Source organism: Hyperolius riggenbachi, chromosome 11, assembly GCF_040937935.1.
Source record: "Hyperolius riggenbachi isolate aHypRig1 chromosome 11, aHypRig1.pri, whole genome shotgun sequence".
In the NCBI taxonomy this organism is placed as follows: domain Eukaryota; kingdom Metazoa; phylum Chordata; class Amphibia; order Anura; family Hyperoliidae; genus Hyperolius; species Hyperolius riggenbachi.
Window position 1 is genome coordinate 199,035,390 of NC_090656.1, and position 25,493 is coordinate 199,060,882.

General features: G+C 46.5%; 1 protein-coding gene across 1 annotated transcript; it reads left to right on the forward strand.

Moving 5' to 3' along the window:
- The first annotated feature begins 1,453 nt into the window (after window positions 1–1,453).
- Window positions 1,454–14,409, forward strand: LOC137537942 (vomeronasal type-2 receptor 26-like). Its single transcript, XM_068259870.1, has 3 exons — window positions 1,454–1,477; window positions 2,665–2,788; window positions 13,502–14,409. Exons 1-3 carry the CDS (start codon window positions 1,454–1,456, stop codon window positions 14,407–14,409), a joined length of 1,056 nt encoding a protein of 351 aa, XP_068115971.1.
- The last annotated feature ends 11,084 nt before the right edge of the window (window positions 14,410–25,493 follow it).

Consider the following 25,493-nt stretch of genomic DNA (forward strand, 5'->3'; position numbering starts at 1 on the left):
TGGTCTGACCACAATGAAGCAACGACCTTATTATCTACTTGTATGTAGGTAGGCATAGGTAGGAGTCCCAGTATAGGTAGGTAGGCATAGGTAGGAGTCCCAGTATAGGTAGGTAGGCATAGGTAGGTGCCTCACTAGTTAGCTAGGCATAGGTAGGAGTCCCAGTATAGGTAGGTAGGCATAGGTAGGTGTCCCAGTAGTTAGCTAGGCATAGGTAGGAGACCCAGTATAGGTAGGTAGGCATAGGTAGGAGTCCCAGTATAGGTAGGTAGGCATAGGTAGGTGTCTCAGTAGTTAGCTAGGCATAGGTAGGAGACCCAGTATAGGTAGGTAGGCATAGGTAGGTGTCCCAGTAGTTAGCTTGGGATAGGTAGGAGACCTAGTATAGGTAGGTAGGCATTAGTAATGGGCGAACAGTGTTCGCCACTGTTCGGGTTCGCCCGGATTTTGGCCTGTTCGGGTTCGGTTCGGCACCCCCGAACACCTCATGGTGTTCGGGAGGGTGCTCGGGCACGCTGCCCGAACCCGAACAGGCCTACTTTGTTCGGCCGAACACAGCCGTGTCTGGCCCAACATAACCCCCTATAGGGTCCCAGCATAAAGGGAGAGCATGCCCCGCGTCATCGCGTGTAAACAGGAAGTGCGTCAAGAGAGGGCGGAAGTACCAGATGGTACTAGCGTCTAGCATCTCTGGCTGCCCGCTTCCTGCCCTCCTCCTCAGGTACCTTTGGGGGGCTTAAATTTAACATTATTGGGAACCGGCAAAAGGGAGAGCTTAGCGGGGAGGGGTGGGGGGCATTTCCGACCCCCTCCCCCCCCGCGCGCGCTCGGGGCATGCTCTCCCTTCATGCTGGGACCCTATAGGGGCCCCAAAGGGACATGCTCGGGGTAGGTTCGGGGTTCGGCTCGAACATGCCGAACATCAGGGGCATGTTCGGCCGAACCACCCCGAACATCCAGATGTTCGCCCAACACTAGTAGGCATAGGTAGGAGTCCCAGTATAGATAGGTAGGCATAGGTAGGTCAATGAGGAAAAACAAAAGATGTGCAATCTTGCGCTAACGCAGGTGAGAGGTCAAAGTGGACCGCAGACTGATCACACACTGGCAGCTCCTCAAACACTCGGCTGTGAGCGGACTACTGGAAAAGGAAGCAAAAGACAGGAGGAGCGCTCCGTAGTGTGATACCGTTTAATAAAATGAAAACTGCGCAATAAAAGATACACTTACTAGATGTATATGAACAGTAGGCATTTAAAATTGGCATATAGCCCAGAATAAAAAAGGACATCCCCTCTTGGAAGCGAAACCTGAAGCTGCAGTGGCCAGCGGCAGCAAGGATCCAGATGGTAAATGGATGACAGGTGTCCCTTCGGGGTGACTGTGTGCAGGTTACGTCAAGACGCGTTTTGGCGTGTCCACTCCTTCGTCAGTTAACGTCGAAGGCGTGGACATGCCTACTGTTCATATACATCTAGTAAGTGTATATTTTATTGCGCAGTTTTCATTTTATTAAACGGTATCACACTACGGAGCGCTCCTCCTGTCTTTTGCTTCCTTTTCCAGGCATAGGTAGGTCCCCTAGTATAGGTAGGTAGGTAGGTGTCCCAGTGTAGGTAAGTAGGTGCCCCAGTTGTTAGGTAGGCATAGGTAGGTGTCCCAGTATAGATAGTTAGGCAGGGCCTGGCTGGCACAGTAATAACAATTGCCAAGGTCCAGCTGCAACAGATAGGGCTGTATAATGTCAGTGTCATTGAGCAACACACACACACACACAAAAAACACATCAGGAAAACATTAACTCTCAAAAGAGCTGTTGAGGGGTGCTATTTTAGCTATAACAATCAGCCAGGAGCAAGCCTAGAGCCTAACTAATCTTTCCCTAGGAGAAAAAATCTGCAGCAGCTCTCCCTAGTCTGTCTATTTGCAGCAGGCAGACGAGTGACTGTAATGGCCGCCGGAGGCGGGTGGGGCTCCAGGGCTTAGTGTAGCTGTGCCTGCTGACTGTGATGCAGAGGGTCAAAGTTGACCCTCATAGTGCATTATGGGCCGAATCGAATTTCCGCAAAAGTTCGCCTGGTCCAGGTGAACGCGAACCACCAAAGTTTGCTTGGAACCGTTCGCCGGCGAACCGTTCTGCCCATCGCTATTTATGACAAGTTGTAAAAATATCACCTAGGAGAAAACTCAGGAGAAAAACTGAATTGCATACGGGCCTCGGTGCAGTAAATAAATAAACTATAAAACAGAGCAGAGCTAATGAACCTTTGAACTTTCCTGCTGTAAAACCTTATGTCAAGCTGTCTCTCACTGCTTCATGTTTGTTTAAGTGCTGCAGAAGACAGGACTGTCTTCGACCCAAGTTGGGTCGCAGAGCTCAGAGAAGCTGTTTTGCATGGATAACAAACAACTGAATTTTCTTAATTCTTCCTGTACTGCAAAGCAATATGAGGCTAATTTAGTTGCTACCAACATTCTATTTCTTAGCTGTACTACACATGCAGTTCATTATATCATAAGTTTATTTTCACTTCAGGCTTGCTTTAATGATTGTTATACTAAAATATAAAAAATCTATGTAAGTAAAATAAAGTTCAGCCAGTAAGATTCTATATTTTTACAGAAAAAAATTTAATTAGTAAGCTTTTGTCTTGTGTTTTTAAGGTTCCAAGATCCCAGTGCTCACCGATGTGCCCTCCAGGGACAAGAAAAAAGCAGATCTCTTCACTATCTTCCTGTTGCTATGACTGCGTCCCATGTTCTGAGGGAGAAGTATCCAATAAATCTGGTATGGCTCACCAGTGCTGCTGTTTTTGTCAGGTTCACATAAAATTGAACAATAACATCAGAGATACAAGTATGGAAATGTAGCACTGAACATCTGATGAGTTTGGAATGTAAATACGTAATGTGCCAAGCCCACAGTAGTTAATCAGTTACTGGTACCTATGAAATCCTATGAGGAAAAATGTATCTCCCCAAATTGCCCCCATGACTATTTTAGTGGTGACAGACATCCTGCTAGATGCCAGTGACCATATGAGAAATAGCACCAACCAGAGCCTACTACAGCCTCAAGTCATTTGCAGCCTGGTAATCTAATGTGCTAGGTCAGTGCTGTGTTATAAGTGTGTGGATGGCAAGTTTTGGGGTTGCCTCTTATTCCCCACTTATATGCAGATGATACACAACTGTACCTCTCGGCCCCAGACCTTAGCTCCCTACTTACATGTGTTCCTGATGGTTTGTCTGCTATGTATCCTTTTTCATGACCTCTCACTTAAAACTTAATATCAGTTAAACGGAACTTATCATTTTTGACTCAACCCTGTTCAAACTCATACACCTAACCTACAAAACTCTCCACAGTCTCTCTCCCCTGTATGTCTCCTCACTACTAGTTTTCAGATACAAGCCCTATTGCAATCTCAGATCTGTACATGACCTTCTATTGTCCTTTTCTAGAATCACCTCCTCGCATTCACGTATACAGGATTTCTCACATGCTTCACCACTCCTCTGGAATCCCGTTTCACAACACATCCATCACTCTCCAACCTTTGATATCTGTAAATGATCCTGCAAAACTCACTTTCTCTGACATGCATACGCTCTACCTTCTTCCATTCTCCCTAAAACACACAGCCTCTCTAGGGGCCTGATTCACAAAGCGGTGATAACTCAGTTATCACGCCTAAAAGACTTTAGGCGTGATAAGCTTTGCACCACTGAGTTAGCACCGATTTGTGCTCTTTATCGCGCGCAAAGCCCCGCGCGCAAAGCTTTGCGCGCGCAATCGCGCAACTCCGCGCGCAGCGCCCATAGGGTTTAATGGGCGCATCGCGCGCACTGCACCATGCGCCGCGCGAATTCGCGCTAGTTTCTTCTTATCATGCCTAAACTGAGTTTAGGCGTGATAAAGGGCTTTTCACTGGCGTGCAAACACTTTGCACCGCTTTGTGAATCAGGCCCTTTGTGTCTTGGAATTTGTTACACAATGGGCTTGATTCACAAAAGAGTGCTAACTGTTAGCACAGCCGTTTTCGCATGAATTTTCGCATTGCGCGCGATCGCGAATTTTCGCGTGAAAACGATAGCGATTTAGTGCGCGTTTGCGCGTGAAAACATCATTATTGTTTCGCGCGAAAAATCACGACCGCGCGCAATGCAAATATTCGCGCGAAAACGGCCGTGCTAACAGTTAGCACTCTTTTGTGAATCAAGCCCATTGTATTCATCATGTTATTTTTGTCACTGTAATTACCAATTCCGTATTTTTTCACCAATTCTGTATCTTGTATATTGGTGTACACCATTGTCTGTATTATTATGTGTAACGTTTGCGGAATAGTTTTCGCGGTCAGCGCACAAGATGCGCACTGACACAGCGAAAACCCTCCACAAGCGTATAATTGGGTGAACCCAGGCTAGGTGCAATGCATCAGCAGAGGGCAATTCCCACCAGCAGATGGTGCTGTGGAGTGCAGACGAGCACAGCCTCTGCACGGCCACAAATGCCAGATGGGAATTGTACAGATCTAAGACAGTGCGGGGCTGAACAGCCCTTAAAGAGAAGAGCACAGAGATAGGCTAAATGTGTGTTCCCCAATCTAGTCGCCACCCAGCGACGGTGAACACACATTCGCAGAAACAAAGTATGAACGCGATCGCGAGAGAGGCGATTGCCAGAAGTGACACAAGACTGACCAGAACAGAACACAAGAGTAGCAAAGGTACAGCAAACGACAATGAGAAAATAACGAAAATAACAAACGCTAACTAAACGCGAACACCGCACTCATTCGCAACAGCGAACGCGTTTACAGCGTGATCTTCACACGTTAAGCGCAACAGAGACAAGCACGCCTAACCAACCACCGACAGACAAACACGAAACAGAGGACTGAGCGCTTGCTTAACGGTTACCTCACCGAGCCTACAGCAAGTGTTCGTATCAGACAAGACAGACAAACGGACGGGAAACAGGATAGGAAAGATCCACTGCTCTTTCCGCCAGAGCGAGTGCGATCCGGGTACAGGAACAAGAAAGCAGATCAGAAGGATCCACAACCGCCTCCGCTAGGGGCTAGTGCGATCCAAGCACGACAGACAGATAAGATAGCAGGGAGCAACCGCTGCTCCAGCTATACTCCAAGAACAAAGATCAGAAGGATCCACAGCCGCTACCGCTAGAGGCTAGTGCGATCCAAACAAGACAGACAGATTAACAGAAGGGGCTACCAGTAGCGACCGCTGCTCTGGTTAGCACCCCAGACAGACAGAATGATTTCCTGACAACCACCGTTGGTGACAGGACAATCGCAACAGAGAGGCAATACAGACAACACAGATAACAACCTAACTGCACTAGGGAAACTGCCTAGTGCAGTCCCAATAATTACTCTAAGATAACTTTGACAAGAAATAGCATGGCTGACACTCTAGGAGTGTTTCAACAAACCCTGAAGGGATGACCAGCAAAGGACTCTGGGAAACATAGCTTTTTATACTGCCAGCCTACAAAGGAGTTAGCTGGGTGATTTGCATAACCAATGTATGAAAATTCCTCAGCAGCAGAGCAGATCAGAAACTTGCAAAGGAAAGACAGGTCTATCTTCCAGAGACCTGCAGCCCACAGACTAGAGGAATGGTCAAACAGCTGTCTGCCTGTGCAGCCAGCTGAGCGAATCATTACATTATGTACCTCATGTTTGTTTCTTACTTTGTGCAGCGCCACAGAATATGTTGGTTGCTTGATAAATCAATAATAATATTAATAGTAATACATTTCTGAGTGTAAGGGGGCTCTATAATCAGAAACAAAGATGAAAGTGCCATATGATAATTAGTAAAAGTTAAGTATTTATCTTAATATTCATTTCCAAGCAGGCCGCTGTATGTCTGTCTGTGTGTCCTTCCGTCCCCATTGACTTTGACAGGGAAAATGTGCAAATCGCTGCCACTCATACAGTTTTGAAGCTACCAAAGCACCACACTTGGACCAAATATTCTTGATGTCAACCAGAATAAAAATGTAATTTTTGTGGGGGATGCCCAAAAGTGGGGGGAGCTAGTTTCTATATGCACCTCCTCCTACAATTTTAGGGGTACAGTTATTTAACTTTTCACACGCCTTCGGCCCATAGTGGTGTAGCTTTGCTTGGGCACTTTTTTAAGTGATACCATCCTTCGGCCCACCAAGGGTAGACTTTGGAAAATGTCAAACTGCATCAGCTCGTACCGCTCTGAAACTAAACACACCAAACATGGGTCACATATTCATGAGATCAACCTAAAAAATGTGATCACATCTTAGGGATTCAAAAAGTGGGTGGAACCACTAACTGCCAGTCTGATTTCACCCTTTGACTTCAATGAGAACATTTAAAAATGTGTCATTCACACAGTATTAAAGCCTAAATCCCCAAACTTGGCACAGTCGGTCACTGGGTGACTGTGGTTAAAATGAATAAAGTGTGGGTGGAGCCTACCACAGCCAGTGGGTAGAGCCTACCACAGCCAAACAAATTTCAGCCATCAATTTTAAATGGGAAAATTTAAACTGCAGCCCTTCTTGTTAATGGTCAAGTCACAATTGGACAAAATCAAATTGGAGAACTCAGATTTGGCCTATAAAATTGCACAGTTGGTCCAGTCTGTTTGGTCCAATTGTGCAATTTGATTGGTCCAATCGCGTTAGTCGCATAATCAATCTGATCCAAACCTGCAATTTGTTTGGTCCAATCATGCAAACAGATTGGTCTAATTATGCAGTTTGCTTGGTACAGTCATGCAAATCAATTAGTCAAGTCTGATTGGTCCAATTATGCAATTCAATTGGATCAATCTGAGTGATCCAATTGTGCAAATCATTTGGCCCAACCCTTTTGGTCCATTTGTGCATTCAGGTGTTGCTGCTCACAGTGAAAACTTGCTGCAGATTTCTATTGGGAGAGATAATACATGGTTTCTGCTGCTTGGCCAGCAGATGGATTTCCTCAGTTTTTTCACCTCCCAGTCCCATACTGTTTACAGTACTCGGGAATTAAGTATAGCACCATCTTGTGGCCAACAAGTTAAAATGCACCTGTCAGGAACCGGCCCGCGGCACGCCTGCGTATACGGTTCCCGACTGCGAGTTTGACTAGATCAAGCGGGGAGCAGCCTTATTCAAATTACAAACAAGGCTGTGACCCCTCAGAACACTTCTCACTGCCACCACTAGAAGTTTGCTAGACACGTCCACTCTGCTGTCGAGTGCTCAGCGCAATCCGCGTTTTCGTATTCGGGTCAGCTTTATGCTTTAGGCAGAATACGGGAACGGCACGCACACACACACACAGTTGCAATCTTACACTGTAGTGAAGCAAAACCTCTAACAGTCGTTCCGGACGATACTGTTAGCCACTCTGCTGTCAAGCTACTCGCACTGGCGTTTTCGTACGTTGGGTCAGCTACACGCTTTAGGCCAACGTATGACAAACGCCCCCACACACAATGTAATTACAATCTCATACGGTAGGGTTGCTCAAACATACAATTAGGCATGGATTTATACACAGTTGCACTTCAGTCTCTTCTAGGCTATGAGTGTTAGTTTAGTACAGTCGAAGTCAAGCTTATTAAATAAAGATTTAATATTCCAGGAAAACGTGGAACAGTGCAGAAAGCAATATATACAACAGATGTACAAAAACCAAAGTAAAAGTTACAAGATAAAAGTTACAAAAATACACGCAAGGATATTTGCGTAAAAATAAAAATTGGGGTTAAAACGTTACCAACTTGAAGGTCTAAACGTTGTCGGCGGGAGCACGCCATTTGTTTCGACCAGGAGTCGAGATCATCCCTAGCTATGCGCTATCTCCAGGAGAAGATACCTGTGACTGTCCTGGACCAACTTAAATAGTCCGAAGTGTCCCCTGGGGCATTTAATGTCCAGCCCCCAGGAACTAATGCAATTTCCCCATTTGTGACATCACCAAACGCTTGTCCTAGTTTTCCTGTGATATGCGAACTTTAAAGGGTTCCTTTTTTAGCTTTTTGAAGGTTGCAGAATTCACCAGGTAATATTGTATCCTAACAGACATCAAAAGGCTTCCTCAACATTATTTTCTAGCATCAAAGTTTTCCTGTCTCCGTTTTTAAAGTCTGCAGAGATTTCCAACCCCTTCCAGCCGGCTGTCATGTAAATTTCAAACCTTCAGGTGTCCACTTCTCCTGTCCCCAAGACTCTGGTAGTCTTGCTTTGTATAATGGGACAATGGCTGACTTTAGAGTTCAAAAGCCAGGCCGACCAGCCTATTCTTCCTCAATTGGCAGCTAATTAGCAGTAGACACCTCTTCCCCTGCTGGACAATGAGGGCAGAGGTAATGTACATTTACATACAGAATTTACATGTACATTCAGGCTCCCATTAACCGTTTCCTGGGGCCAGGTGGCACCTTCAAGAGCCAGACTAGCTTTTAGCAGACATAGTAGACAGAAAAATGACAGAAATATGTTCCTGTATTCCCTAACATCATCAGCACCCCAATGTATCACCACAGCACCCACATACACTATTGTATAGAAAAAGAAATATATTATTTTATTAATGTTTAACCCCTTTCACCCCTACCCTATAGTTACCAAAATAAAACACTCGTTAAAAAAAAAAAGAAAGAAATGGCATGATTTAAGAAAAAAATAATAGTTACCTTAGGGACTTTTTATGTATGTCATAAAGGGTATACTACTGTTATTGTAAAAAAAAAGGCTTGTAATTATTGTAGTATTATAAGTGTAAAAAATACACATTTGTTTCCAAATAAAATATTATTGCCTTACATTGTACTAAGGACATAATTTAAATGTTGTAATAACTAGGACAAATGAGCAAATAAAATGTGTAGGTTTTATCTATCGTAGCCCATTTTATTTTAAAACTATAATGCCTGAAAACTGAAAAATAATGATTTTTTCAATTTTTTGCTTATTACTAATGCATATAAAAGAAATGAATTCCTACCAAAAGTACCAGCCAAAGAAAGCCTAAAATATTTCACCAATTGACTCAGGAAAAAAAACTAAAGTAGTAGACTATAAAAAATATTTTAGTTTAACCACTCTGCGACCGACTAATGCAGAATGGTGGCCACAGAGTGGCTTCGTTGTTCCTCGGCGGCATCTCTGATCAGCGCTGGCAGGCTGCTTTTTCTATTTATGCGGCCAAACATTTTTACATAGCGCTGACATCTTATGCAGCGCTGCACCGAGGATTGTCTTGTCACTTAACTGTCCCTCTTATGGGCTCACAATCTAATCCCTACCATAGTTATATGGGCCAATTTAGGGGGAAGGGGGGGGATATAAAAATGCAAACATTTTGCGATTTCTTTATAAATAAAAATAGCAGCAGTCAAATACCACCAAAAAAGTATATTTGTCAGAAGAAAAGGGGGTAAAATATACCTTTTAATTTGTAAGTGCCGAATTGTAAAAAATAGCGTGGTCACTGGGGGGTATAAACCTCTGGTCCTCAAGTGGTTAAAGGGAACCTAAACTGAGAAGGATATATGGATTTTTCCTATTAAAATAATACCAGTTGCCTGGCTCTCCTGCTGATCCTGTGTCTCTAATACTTTTAGCCACAGCCTCTCAACAAGCATGCGGATCAGGTGCTCTGACTGAAGTCAGACTGGATTTGCTGAATGCTTGTTTCAGGTGTGTGATTCAGCCACTACTGCAGCCAAAGAGATCAGCAGGACTTACAAGCAACTGGTATTGTTTAAAAGGAAACATCCATATCCCTCTCAGTTAAGGTTCCCTTTAAAGTATTGGGAAGTTTAAATTTCCAAAACTCCTACCCTGCTCCGGAAAAAAAAGTATTTTCCCTCCTCCATTTTAAGATGTTCTCAAAAACTACAAGGTCTTTTTTGATCTTGTTCATATATCCGCATACATTGAGCCAGACATACATAGCAAATTTGGTGATGATACCATGTATGGGGGCTTCGCAAATTCGCAATTAACTGGGAAAGTGAGCTACATGGACATCAATGTAGACTGGTAGAAATACCCAAAACTTTGTGTTAAAGTCAGAATTCCAACTAGAAACTTGGCAATCCCAACCACCCTAGATAGATGTAGTCGATATAGGTTGTTTTGGGAAAATCCATTTATTTCTTTAAATCTTATTGCTCAAGTGAGCTTATTCAACTGCATTTAGAATGCTTGAAAACAGGCAGGGAGTTTTGTAAAATTTCATAGATTTAATCTTCATCTCTTGTCAGTTTGCCATTGAACTGCTTGTAGACCATATTAGAACAAGCAGGGAGGGAGTGCAGCAAAATTGTATTTCAACGCTCACTACCAAGTGTCATTGCTGTGATACTGATTATTAACCTGCTGAGCGGTCTGGACGAGCTCAGCTCGTCCAGTACCGCCGGAGCCTGCCGCTCAGGCCCTGCTAGGCCGATTTGGCTCAAATAAAAAGCAGCACACGCAGCCGGCACTTTGCCAGCCGCGTGTGCTACCTGATCGCCGCTGCAGTGCGGCGATCCGCCGCATGCAGGGACGAAAGAGGGTCCCCCCAGCCGCCTGAGCCCAGCGTAGCCGGAACAAAAAGTTCCGGTCAGCGCTAAGGGCTGGATCGAAGGCGGCTGACGTCAGGACGTCGGCTGACGTCCATGACGTCACTCCGCTCGTCGCCATGGCGACGAGGTAAGCGAAACACGGAAGGCCGCTTCCTTCCTCCTTCGGCCTTCCTTGTTACTTCTGGCCGCCGGAGGTGATCAGAAGAACGCATCCGGAGCGCCCTCTAGTGGGCTTTCATGCAGCCAACTTTCAGTTGGCTGCATGAAATAGTTTTTTTTTTATTAAAAAAAAAAACCCTCCCGCAGCCTCCCTGGCGATCTTAATAGAACGCCAGGGAGGTTAAACTGCAGACTAAATTGCAGCATGTAGATAAGGCCAGGAAGGGACTGGTGAATGATTTTATTTACTTTATGTGATACTCTGTCATTGCTGTGTCACGATATTACCATGGCACAGATTTTGATTTTTGATTTTTAATATGAACATGTTTCCCAGAGATTAAGGTGCTATTAATTAGGTCAAGCACCATAGTGGGTTATTTAGTAATAACACTATTACACTGTTATTTCTTAGCAAGGATTAAAGGAAACCAGAGATGAGAGGGATATGGAGGCTGCCATATTGATTTCCTTTTAACCAATACCAGTTGCCTGGTAATTCTCCTGATCCTGTGTCTCGAATACTATTAGCCATAGACCCTGATCAAGCATGCATCACCTCAGGTATTCTGACTCAGCTGACTAAGGTTTTACTGGATTAGCCATATGCTTGTTCCAGGGTTTTGACTAGTGTTGGGCGAACATCTAGATGTTCGGGTTTGGGCCGAACAGGCCGAACATGGCCGCGATGTTCGGGTGTTCGAGCCGAACTACGAACATAATGGAAGTCAATGGGGACCCGAACTTTCGTGTTTTTTAAAGCCTCCTTACATGCTACATACCCCAAATTTACAGGGTATGTGCACCTTGGGAGTGGGTACAAGAGGAAAAAAAATTAGCAAAAAGAGCTTATAGTTTTTGAGAAAATCGATTTTAAAGTTTCAAAGGCAAAACTGTCTTTTAAATGCGGGAAATGTCTGTTTTCTTTGCACAGGTAACATGCTTTTTGTCGGCATGCAGTCATAAATGTAATACAGATGAGAGGTTCCAGGAAAAGGGACCGGTAACGCTAACCCATCACAGATGTTCATTGTTCATGTTACTTGGTTGGGGTCCGGGAGTGTTGCGTAGTCGTTTCCAATCCAGGATTGATTCATTTTAATTTGAGTCAGACGGTCTGCATTTTCTGTGGAGAGGCGGATACGCCGATCTGTGACGATGCCTCCGGCAGCACTGAAACAGCGTTCCGACATAACGCTGGCTGCCGGGCAAGCCAGCACCTCTATTGCGTACATTGCCAGTTCGTGCCAGGTGTCTAGCTTCGATACCCAATAGTTGAAGGGGACACAGAGCACAATGCTATACAGTGGCGGGTGAGCGGTGTACTACTGTTCCCAGCAGAGACACAGAGTGGCAGTAAACACAATGCTATATAGTGTGGGGGAGCGGTGTACTACTGTTCCTAGCAGCGACACAGAGCACAATGCTATACAGTGGTGGGTGAGTGGTGTACTACTGTTCCCAGCAGCGACACAGAGCACAATGCTATACAGTGGTGGGTGAGCGGTGTACTACTGTTCCCAGCAGCGACACAGAGCACAATGCTATACAGTGGTGGGTGAGCGGTGTACTACTATTCCCAGCAGCGACATAGAGCACAATGCTATACAGTGGTGGGTGAGCGGTGTACTACTGTTCCCAGCAGAGACACAGAGTGACAGTAAACACAATGCTATATAGTGTGGGGGAGCGGTGTACTACTGTTCCCAGCAGTGACACAGAGCACAATGCTATACAGTGGTGGGTGAGTGGTGTACTACTGTTCCCAGCAGCGACACAGAGCACAATGCTATACAGTGGTGGGTGAGCGGTGTACTACTGTTCCCAGCAGCGACACAGAGCACAATGCTATACAGTGGTGGGTGAGCGGTGTACTACTATTCCCAGCAGCGACACAGAGCACAATGCTATACAGTGGTGGGTGGGTGAGCGGTGTACTACTGTTCCCAGCAGCGACACAGAGCACAATGCTATACAGTGGTGGGTGAGCGGTGTACTACTGTTCCCAGCAGAGACACAGAGTGGCAGTAAACACAATGCTATACAGTGGTGGTTGAGCGGTGTACTACTATTCCCAGCAGTGACACAGAGCACAATGCTATACAGGGTGAGCGGTGTACTACAGTTCCCAGCAGAGACACAGAGTGGCAGTAAACACAATGCTATATAGTGTGGGTGAGCGGTGTACTACTGTTCCCAGCAGCGACACAATGACTGGGGGGACCCTGGCTAGCCTGGCTGGAGATAGAACTACCCTGCCTGCCTACCCAAAGCTAAACCCACAGACAAATGGCGGAGAAATGACGTGGATCGGGTATTTATTTACCCGAACCACGTGACCCGTTCGGCCAATCAGAGCGCGTTCGGGTCCGAACCACGTGACCTGTTCGGCCAATCACAGCGCTAGCCGAACGTTCTGGGAACGTTCGGCTATGCGCTCTTAGTTCGGCCATATGGCCGAACAGTTTGGCCGAACACCATCAGGTGTTCGGCCGAACTCGAACATCACCCGAACAGGGTGATGTTCTGCAGAACCCGAACAGTGGCGAACACTGTTCGCCCAACACTAGTTTTGACTCAGACACTACTTATGTCAGATGATCAACAGGGCAGCCAGGCAACTGGCATTGTACACAAGGAAATAAATATGACAGCCTCCACATCCCTCTCACCTCAGGTTCCCTTTAACACTGCAGTAGAAACTGGCACTCTGCCGACTGTTGTCCATGAAAAACAAAAAAGTTTGTATTTTTTTTTTCCACAGACAGTGATAACTGCATAAAATGTCTGGACCATGAGTGGCCCAATGAGAACAGGACATCTTGCATTACCAAGACAATGGACTTTTTGTCTTACACCGATAATGGGATCTCTCTAGTGTCTATAACTGTTTCAATTCTGCTTTGCCTTTTGACAGCTGTGATATTGGGAGTTTTCATTGTGTATGAGAAGACACCTATAGTAAGGGCCAATAACAGAAACCTCAGTTATTTTCTTCTGGTTTCCATCATGTTGAGCTTCCTATGTGTATTTTTCTTCCTGGGTCGTCCTGTGGACATAACCTGCTGGCTGCGTCAAGTGTCCTTTGGTATCCTTTTCACATTTGCGCTTTCTTCATTGTTAGCCAAGACTGTCATGGTGTTTGTGGCCTTCAAAGCCTCCAGACCTGACAGTGGGTGGAGACAATTGATGGGTCTCAAACTATCTAATTATATAGTAGTCATTTGCTCGTCTGTCCAGTTTCTAAACTGCTTTGTATGGCTGACCATGTTTCCACCGTATCAGGAACTAGACACACGCTCGTATCAAGGAAAGATCATAGTTCAGTGTAACGAAGGTTCAGCTATTGCATTCTACTTAGTCCTCGGATACATGGGGATTCTGGCAACTGCTAGTTTCATTATAGCTTTTTTCACCAGGACATTACCGGACAGTTTCAATGAAGCCAAGTACATCACCTTCAGCATGCTGGTGTTCTGCAGCGTCTGGATTGCCATGATCCCTGCCTATCTGAGCACCAAAGGGAAATACATGGTTGCCGTGGAGATATTTGCCATATTGACCTCAAACTTTGGACTTCTAGCTTGCATATTCTTTCCAAAATTTTATATTATTTTTTGGCACCCTGAATTAAACACAAAAAAGCATTTGCTTGAAGACAGACACAAATAGTTGTTTATAATATAAATATACAAACATACAAACATACTATATATATATATATATATATATATATATATATATATATATATATATATATATATATATATATATATATATATATATAAATATATATATATATATATATATATATATATATATATATATATATATATATATATATATATATATTTCCAATGACTGATTAACCAGATAACCAGATGTGATATCTTCCTATCTATGTATAACCCATGTCTCCTACCACATCCTAGCTGTGTGCCTATACCTACCAGTTCTATCCTTAGGCTCCTGTTTGCTGCTACTTCTGTATTATCCTGAGCCTTTTCAAATATAAAGCTCCTTTAGAAGATCAGAGACACAGTGTTGGAATGTGTGGAGTCAATTCATCCCCATGTTGTTTATATAAGTGATAAGTTTGTAAAAGTGATTGCTTCTAAACACCTATAAGGTATTGCACTAATCCCAGGATAAAGTGCAACTTTAGTGCCAATAAAATCACTTCACTTAAAATCCATAACACTATTTCTGGTCATCAAAGGACTTGCCCATTCTCCTCTCTCCCGTCTGTAGTGATTATTACTTAGAGGGCCTGTATGAACGCTCACCCCTGAGCAGTATGTGGGACTGGATCAATCCCGGTAGTAGGAACCTTGTCATGTCAAGCAAAGCATGTATTAAAAAAAAGAAAAAAGAAAAGGAGCAGGCACTGCTCTCTTTACCAACTTTTACATTTATTTAATAGACATGGGCCCATATGCAATTAATCTTTTTCTCCTGAGTTTTCTCCTGGGAAATCATTTTTCATCTTGTATGTAAAATAAGTTTCAGCACTTTGCAATTGAATAAGTACCAAAAATAGGTGAAAAGTTGAAATACAAATTATTTGGGGTATTTTCTTGCTTGGTGGTGGTTCAAAAGACATTTTATTTACAAGTTGTAAAAATATCACCTAGGAGAAAACTCAGGTGAAAAAGTTAATTGCATATGAGCCCTGCTATGGTATATCTTAACCACGTCAGCCCTGGAAGCAATTCTCCCCTGTCAGTGCTCCTCCCATTCATTTGCCAATAACTTTATCTCTACTCATCACACGTAAATTTTCTATATCTTGGTTTTTTTTGCCACAAATTAGGCTTTCCTTGGGTGGTACATTTAGCTAAGAATTATTTTATTTCATATGCATTTTAACAGGAATAATAAGAAAAATGGAAAAAAAAACATTATATCTAAGTTTTCAGCCATTATAGTTTTAAAATAATACATGCTATCATAATTAAAATCTACACATTTTATTTGCCCATTTGTCCCGGGTTATTGCAACATTTAAATCATGTCCCTAGGACCATGTATAATAGAGTTAATAGTGTTTTAATAAATATTAAATGTATTTATTTTTATATTGTAACTTTAATATTACTTTTTGGCCCATAGATGGCACTGTACACTCTCCTGGAAGTTACCAGGAAGTGTACAATCCTTTTTTTGTTCTTTTTTTTTCTACTTTCCGTTTTATGAATCAACATACCTCTTGATTTGAGGCATGTTGATTTATTCACAGGAAATCAGTTGACTGGGGGGACACTCATTTCCCTTCCCTAATCGATCTCCTACAATAGCCGCTGGGACCAAGCGCGGACCCACCGGGAACAAGTGAGCACCCGCAACAACGTTGCTGTACGTATATCTATCCATCCAGATTGCTGATAAACGACTCCTGCTGGACGGATATACAGTATCCGTACAGTTAGGCATAACTGGTTAAAGGGCAGTCTCTACAGAGCAGACGTGTAAAACTATTTCTGCCTACAGTGGACATTTATGGGCAATTTTGATTCCTCATATTCCATTGCCACGGACATCTAAAAGGCATTTAGTGCAAAGTGTTGGTTCGGTGCTTACTTAATTAATTTCTTGTTAGTCTGTGAGTTTATTAGCTTCTGTACTGTGTAATAGTTACTTCACAGGCCAGCATCCGTTGTGATCTGTGACTGTCATCTGCCCGACCATATTGATTGATTGCGTCCGGCCGTGTTTGACCGACTTTAATTGTCACTCATTGTCACACGACTTAGTTATTGTGTAGTACACAAGGGATTTATAGTTATTTGCGTACTACTACTACCTAACACTACTACTACTCTTTTACTTCATTTCTACTGTTAGTCTGTGAGTTTATTAGCTTCTGTACTGTGTAATAGTTACTTCACAGGCAAGCATCCATTGTGATTTGTGACTGTCATCTGTCCGACCCTATTGATTGATTGCATCTGACCGTGTGTGACCAACTTTAATTGTCACTCACTGTCTGCCACACGACTTAGTTATTGTGTAGTACACTAGTGATTTATAGTTAGTTGCGTACTACTACTACTACTACCACTACTACTACTACTACTACTCCTTTACTTAATTTCTACTGTTATTCTGTGAGTTTATTAGCTTCTGTACTGTGTAATAGTTACTTCACAGGCCAATATCAGTTGTGACCTGTGACTTTCATCTGCCTGACCCTATTGACTGATTGTGTCCGACCTTGTGTGACCGACTTTAATTGTCACTCACTGTCTGCCACACGACTTAGTTATTGTGTAGTACACTAGGGATTTATAGTTAGTTCCGTACTACCAGTGGTGCTCAGCAGAGCTCGAATATTCGAGTAGCTCGAATATTCTAGCTCTTTTTCAGCTATCCGAGCTCGGTATTCGAGCTCCGAATAGCTGTAGCTATTCGAATGGGCTATCCGAGTACACTCGAATAGCCCATTCACTATTCGAGCTATTCGAGCAAACGGCGCTATTCGAGCTCGGTACCGAGCTCGAATAGCGTCATAGCCCAGATTGATGTCCTTAGAGCCAATCAGAGGGCTCCCAGGCCCTCTGACGGCAGCCAATCACAGAGGGGGACCCTGGCCAGCCCCTACCCTATAAATAGCGGCCGCCATGTTCCGTTTCTCCATGCTTGCCTGAGACTTGTACAGAGAGAGAGTTGCTCCTTTGTGCTTTGGCTTAGCAAGTGCTCTATTGTGATCATTTACCTAGCGTTTTTGCTCACCTACACCTGCCATATACACCTATATTGTTGTTAGTTAGATAGACATTGTATTTTAGTTAGTAGCTTGTGTGTTACATTAGAGACAGGCAGCTGCTGCAAGCTTACAGGTTTAGGCCTCAGGGGGGCCTTGCCTCTGTGGGCAGCTGTCCTCTGTTTATTTCTCTCATCTATACCAGTATTTCTGCTGTCCTTTACTAATAGTATTGTAGTTATACTGTACTAGGAGTAGGACACTCACTGACTGTCACTGTTTATAGGCTACTAGCTAGCTCCTGCGTGTGTGCACTCACTCACTGTCTGTGTGTACACACACTCTATTTCCTTCTGATTACTGATAGATTATTGTTAGTTAGTTGTACTTACTGTTACTACTTACTCTTACTGTACTAGGAGTCTAGGACACTTAGTCAGACAGTCACTGTGTTCATAGGCTACTAGCTCCTGCGTGCGGTCACTCACTGTCTGAGTGTACACACACCACCCACACTCCATTTCCTTCTGATCGCTGATTGATTATTGTAATTAGTTAGTTCTACTTACTGTTACTACTTACTCTTACTGTACTAGGAGTCTAGGACACTCAGTCACTGTGTTCATAGGCTACTAGCTCCTGCGTGCGGTCACTCACTGTCTGAGTGTACACACACCACCCACACTCCATTTCCTTCTGATCGCTGATTGATTATTAGTTAGTTCTACTTACTGTTACTACTTACTCTTACTGTACTAGGAGTCTAGGACACTCAGTCACTGTGTTCATAGGCTACTAGCTCCTGCGTGCGGTCACTCACTGTCTGAGTGTACACACACCACCCACACTCCATTTCCTTCTGATCGCTGATTGATTATTGTAATTAGTTAGTTCTACTTACTGTTACTACTTACTCTTACTGTACTAGGAGTCTAGGACACTCAGTCACTGTGTTCATAGGCTACTAGCTCCTGCGTGCGGTCACTCACTGTCTGAGTGTATACACACCACCCACACTCCATTTCCTTCTGATCGCTGATTGATTATTAGTTAGTTCTACTTACTGTTACTACTTACTCTTACTGTACTAGGAGTCTAGGACACTCAGTCACTGTGTTCATAGGCTACTAGCTCCTGCGTGCGGTCACTCACTGTCTGAGTGTACACACACCACCCACACTCCATTTCCTTCTGATCGCTGATTGATTATTGTAATTAGTTAGTTCTACTTACTGTTACTACTTACTCTTACTGTACTAGGAGTCTAGGACACTCAGTCACTGTGTTCATAGGCTACTAGCTCCTGCGTGCGGTCACTCACTGTCTGAGTGTACACACACCACCCACACTCCATTTCCTTCTGATCGCTGATTGATTATTAGTTAGTTCTACTTACTGTTACTACTTACTCTTACTGTACTAGGAGTCTAGGACACTCAGTCACTGTGTTCATAGGCTACTAGCTCCTGCGTGCGGTCACTCACTGTCTGAGTGTACACACACCACCCACACTCCATTTCCTTCTGATCGCTAATTGATTATTGTAATTAGTTAGTTCTACTTACTGTTACTACTTACTCTTACTGTACTAGGAGTCTAGGACACTCAGTCACTGTGTTCATAGGCTACTAGCTCCTGCGTGCGGTCACTCACTGTCTGAGTGTACACACACCACCCACACTCCATTACCTTCTGATCGCTGATTGATTATTGTAATTAGTTAGTTCTACTTACTGTTACTACTTACTCTTACTGTACTAGGAGTCTAGGACACTCAGTCACTGTGTTCATAGGCTACTAGCTCCTGCGTGCGGTCACTCACTGTCTGAGTGTACACACACTAAATTTACTTGTGATTACTACTGATTATTGTAACTGCTAGTTGTACTTCCTGACTGTTACTACTTACTTACTGTACTAGGGGACACTCACTCAGTCACCTCACCAACCAACCCACTCCATTAAAGTACCCCACTTTTCACCCGCCCTTTTACAAAACTTTTGTCTATACGCCCAAAACATTGAAGATGTCTGGAAGTGGCAGCCAGCGCGGTTTGGGCAAGGGGAAGGGCAGCAAGGGAATCAGGAGGAGAGGGAGCAGCATTGTGGCAAGCCGCGGCCGCGGGCGCGCCACCATGCACAGTTCCGCAGCAGCAGCAGCAGCGTCAGTGGCTAACATTCCTCCCATAGCCACTGGCCGTGGACGCCTTGGGCGCCGCCCAGCAGGAGCATCTGCAACTCACGCTGCAGAGACACAGCAGCAGCAGCGTGTAGCACCTGCTCCCATTTTCCTCCAGCCGGGTCGGAAACGTCCCATTGAGGAAAAGGATGCAGACACTGTGGTGCAACTCATGACGGAGGATGAGCAGCCCGCCATCAGCTCTGCATCCGAGGCCTCCACCCTCACCACCACCACCACCCCTGTTCGCAGCAGCCGCCCAGCAGGGTCTGGGGAGGAGGCCAGTTCACCGTCACTCGCCGACCTGTCATTCAGCAGTCTTTTGACCCCAGGCATCATGAGTAAATTGTCTGCTGTTGTTGGCGATCTTGAGGAGGAGATGCTGATGGGCACTTTGGGGGATGAGGGATTGGACAGCAAGACTGTGGCGACAGTCAAGCAGCCCATCCATGCATCAGGAGAGGAGTTTGGGGGGTCCTCATCCCAGCAGGACATGTTTCAGGAGGGGGAGGATGATGATGACCCGGTGACAGACAGAGACTGGGTGCCACCACCTCCAGGGGATGTCGTCCTCAGCAGCTCTGAGGAGGAGGAGGAGGATGCGCTTGTGGGCCTTGCAAGGAGGCGCATCATTGCAAGCATTGGCAGCGTCCCACAGCCTGCTGGTGTCTCAGGCTCAGCAGCAGCAGCAGCAGCATCAGCCAGTACCACCCCCAGCCGCACCCAAGCCCCCCCCCCAACCACCACAGGGAGACAGGCAGCAGCGCTTCCATGCCGTAGGGGGAAGTTTCTGTCACCAATCTGGCGGTTTTTCACCATGCCCACTGTGTACAGCAAGTACGCCACTTGCAACCACTGTCAGCGGAAGTTGAGCAGAGGTGCAGACCCCTTAAAGTTCAGCACCAGCTCGCTCATCAACCACCTTGCGGCTAAACATTTCCACCAGCATGAGGAGTTCCAGAGGCTGAAGGCATCTGCTGCTGGCAGTGGCACCACACCCATCACTGCACAGCCTTCAGCAGCAGCAGCAGCAACAGCAGCCACCCGCCCTCCTGCTCCTCCAGCAGCACCAGCAGGAGTGCGGAAACGCACTGCTCCTCCCCCCTCTGCAACTCCTGCCGCCGACACTGAGGCCTGTTCTGGCAGCCAGTCCTCAGTGGCCTCCTCTGCTGTGTCTGCTGATTCCCGTGTCAGCAAAAGGCCACGCCAGAGCCTTTTGAGCGAGTCCTTCCAGGGGGTGGTTAGGGCTCTGCCTCCCAGCAGCCGTCGCGTGCGGCAGCTGAACGGCTTGCTGGCACGGGCCATGTGCTCCCAACTCCTGCCGTACACGCTCGTGCAGGAGGGGAGCGACATTCGTGCGCTGCTTGCTTGCGCAGCCCCAGACTGGCAGCTCCCCAGCAGACACTTCTTTGCCCGCAAGGCCATTCCTGCACTGCACCGCTTTGTGATGGCCAATGTGGAGCGAGGGCTGGAGCACGCGGTTGGTGAAAGGGTCCACGTCACCATGGACTCCTGGAGCAGCCGCTTCGGGACAGGCCGCTACCTGTCCTTCACTGTCCACTGGGTCAGCTTGGTGGAAGGGGGTGAGGATGGGAGAGCAGCAGCGGGCACAGCAGCAGCAGCAACACAGTGGGTGGTGCCACCCCGCAGGCTCAGGGGAACTGCAGCAGGTTCCTCCGATCCTCTGCCATCCTCCGGCACACCTGGCCAAACCCCCCGCCTCAGCAGCAGCGTGAAGGCCCGCCACTGCCAAGCGCTGCTGCACTTGGTCAGCCTTGGGAAGACCAAGCTGACGGCAACCCATGTGTTGGCCAAACTCCAGGAGCAGGAGAGGATTTGGCTGACCCCCAGAGGCCTCAGAGTCGGAGAGGTGGTGGCCGACAATGGGGCCAATCTGGTTGCCGCAATAGACAGGGGAAACCTGACCCACATCCCCTGTCTTGCCCACGTGCTGAACCTGGTGGTGCAGAAGTTCCTGCGCACCTACCAGGGGATGGGCGAACTGCTGGAAACGGCAAGGAATGTTGTGCGTCACTTCCGGCGCTCGGCTGCAGCCTGTGCGAGCCTGGAAGATGTGCAAAAGGAGCTGGATCTGCCACGCCATCGGCTGATCCTTGACGTTCCGACTCGCTGGAACTCCACCCTGGCGATGTTGGAGCGTCTGGTTGAACAGAGGCGCGCTGTCAAACAGTACCTTGCCCTGGCCACTGTTTCCGCAGCTCTGAGAAGGGACAAGACCAGCAACTTCCCGTCCATCGTCCCCGATGATGACTGGAGGCACATGCAGCAGGTGTGCTTAGTGCTGGCTCCCTTCCTGCAGGCCACAAACATGGTGAGCAGGGACCATGCTATGGTCTGCGAGTGGGTGCCCCTGGTTTCTCTGCTGAACAGGGCCCTCGATGCTTTGCTGGAACAGGGAGCGGCAGCCTTGGACCAGCAGGAGCGGCAACCAGCTGCGCAGTCCACCTCTGAGGGGGAGGAGGAGGAGGACTTGGTGGAGGTCCCTGACCTGGCTGCTGATGAGGGGGATCAGCACAGCGCAGCTGAGTTGGTGCGGGGGTGGAGAGAGGATGAGGCGGCAGAGGAGGAGGATGAGGACAGCACTGACGTCGATGTGCCAGCAGACGTGGCCCGCCTCTTCCCAATGGCAGCGCACATGCTGACGTGCCTGCGCAGGGACCCCAGGGTGATCCAGATGAAGCAGAGGGAGGACATCTGGATCAGCATGATGTTGGACCCACGCCTCAAGGGGAAGTTGAGCCAGTTCCTGCCGCCTGCAGGAGGAGACCCAGCGCAACAAATAAGGAGCTTGCAGCAGGCCCTTGTTGAGCGCTTGGAGGAAGCCTTCCCCCAGCCTTCCACCCCCACTGTCCAGCAGCCAGCACAGAGGCAGCAGCAGGTGCCTGCATCCAGCAGCAGCAAGCGCCCCACAGACCTGCTGTCTCTCAGCCACGAGCTCTACAGGACTGTAGAGGCTCCGGCAGCAGTGACTAGAGAGGAGATGCATGCAGCAGCATCCTCCTCCGGTCACAGCCAGCGCCTGACCCGCATGGTGGCTGACTACATGGGGTCGTACAGCGGGCTTGACAGCGATGCCCCTGTTGATCCCATGGAGTATTGGGTCAAGCGCATGGAGATCTGGAGCGAGCTGGCGCAGTACGCCCTGGAAGTGCTGTCCTGCCCCCCTTCCAGCGTGCTGTCCGAGCGCTGCTTCAGTGCAGCTGGTGGCGTGGTCACCGAGAAACGCTCACGTCTGTCTCACAAGTCTGTGGACAGACTGACGTTTCTCAAGATGAACCAGGCGTGGGTGGAAGGCGAGTTCCTGGCCCCTGTTGTCGGCGAGAGGGGGACATGAACTGGCTGCCGGAACCATCGTTAATGTGCCTTACCACCCTTTACCACCTCCTGGCTCCTGCTCACTAAGCCAGCCTGGTTCACTTTGACTATTACGTCGCCTGCAGCCACACATTTTACACCTACAGTGGGCTGCTGTGTACTGCCCTTCTGCTGTCTGTCTGTGTTTCCCACTGCCAGGGTACACAGAATTACCTTCTTCTGCTGCCACTCTGCCACCAGCTATTACGTCAAACAATAGCTATATTGGTTGCAAAACCAAAAACCAAAAAACCATAAAAAAAAAAAAGGTTTAATTTTTCTGAGGTGCCCGGGTTGAAAACTGTGTTGTCCCAGTTGTGTATTGGACACAATGTGGGCTGCACGACCGCTGTCTGGGACCTCCTGTTGTGTTTATTTACAGCCCTGGTATCACCGCTAGGTACCAGGGCTATTATGTCACGCTGCCTACCTGCTGCCACACTCACACTGCTCCTCCATACCTCCTCCTGCTGCTGCTGCTGCTGTCTGTCTGTGTTTCCCACTGCCAGGGTACACAGATGATTTACCTTCTGCTGCCACTCTGCCACCAGCTATTACGTCAAACAATAGCTGCTCGCCTACTCCTCCATTCCTCCTCCTGCTGCTGCTTCCTGTCTGTGTTTCCCACTGCCAGGGTACACAGATGATTTACCTTCTGCTGCCACTCTGCCACCAGCTATTACGTCAAACAATAGCTGCTCGCCTACTCCTCCATTCCTCCTCCTGCTGCTGCTGTCTGTCTGTGTTTCCCACTGCCAGGGTACACAGAATTAACTTCTGCTGCCACTCTGCCACCAGCTATTACGTCAAACAATAGCTATATTGGTTGCAAAACCAAAACCAAACAAACCATTAAAAAAAAAAAAAAAAGGTTTAATTTTTCTGAGGTGCCCGGGTTGAAAACTGTGTTGTCCCAGTTGTGTATTGGACACAATGTGGGCTGCACGACCGCTGTCTGGGACCTCCTGTTGTGTTTATTTACAGCCCTGGTATCACCGCTAGGTACCAGGGCTATTATGTCACGCTGCCTACCTGCTGCCACACTCACACTGCTCCTCCATTCCTCCTCCTGCTGCTGCTGTCTGTCTGTGTTTCCCACTGCCAGGGTACACAGATGATTTACCTTCTGCTGCCACTCTGCCACCAGCTATTACGTCAAACAATAGCTATATTGGTTGCAAAACCAAAACCAAACAAACCATTAAAAAAAAAAAAAAAGGTTTAATTTTTCTGAGGTGCCCGGGTTGAAAACTGTGTTGTCCCAGTTGTGTATTGGACACAATGTGGGCTGCACGACCGCTGTCTGGGACCTCCTGTTGTGTTTATTTACAGCCCTGGTATCACCGCTAGGTACCAGGGCTATTATGTCACGCTGCCTACCTGCTGCCACACTCACACTGCTCCTCCATACCTCCTCCTGCTGCTGCTGCTGCTGTCTGTCTGTGTTTCCCACTGCCAGGGTACACAGATGATTTACCTTCTGCTGCCACTCTGCCACCAGCTATTACGTCAAACAATAGCTGCTCGCCTACTCCTCCATTCCTCCTCCTGCTGCTGCTGTCTGTCTGTGTTTCCCACTGCCAGGGTACACAGATGATTTACCTTCTGCTGCCACTCTGCCACCAGCTATTACGTCAAACAATAGCTATATTGGTTGCAAAACCAAAACCAAACAAACCATTAAAAAAAAAAAAAAAGGTTTAATTTTTCTGAGGTGCCCGGGTTGAAAACTGTGTTGTCCCAGTTGTGTATTGGACACAATGTGGGCTGCACGACCGCTGTCTGGGACCTCCTGTTGTGTTTATTTACAGCCCTGGTATCACCGCTAGGTACCAGGGCTATTATGTCACGGCGAGCTGCCTGCCTCATTGACTGCCTGCTGCCACACACTCATCCTCCTCCTCCTGCTGCTGAATTTACCTCCTGCTGTCTTTGTGTTTCCACTGCCAGGGAGCACATACAATGGCGCTTCCAACATGCGTGCGCCCACCAGCTATTTGTTACGCTCAAAAATAGCTGCATTTCTTTAAAAAAAAAATTGAAAAGAGAAATACGTGAAGAAGAAGAAGACGATATTGAAAAGGAAGGAGAAGATGAAGATGAAGAAGAAGAAGAAGATGAAGATGAAGAAGAAGAAGAAGATGAAGAAGAAGATGAAAAAGAAGAAGAAGATGAAGAAGATGAAGAAGATGAAGAAGATGAAGAAGAAGAAGATGAAGAAGAAGAAGAAGAAGATGAAGAAGAAGAAGAAGAAGAAGAAGAAGATGAAGAAGAAGAAGAAGAAGAAGAAGAAGAAGAAGAAGAAGAAGAAGAAGAAGAAGAAGAAGAAGAAGAAGAAGAAGAAGAAGAAGAAGAAGAAGAAGAAGAAGAAGAAGAAGAAGACAATATAGAAGAAGAAGAAGAAGATATAGAAGAAGAAGATCGAGAAGAAGAAGAAGAAAGATAAAGAAGAAGAAGAAGAACAAGTATATACAGTAACACTACTGAACAAAATTAAGG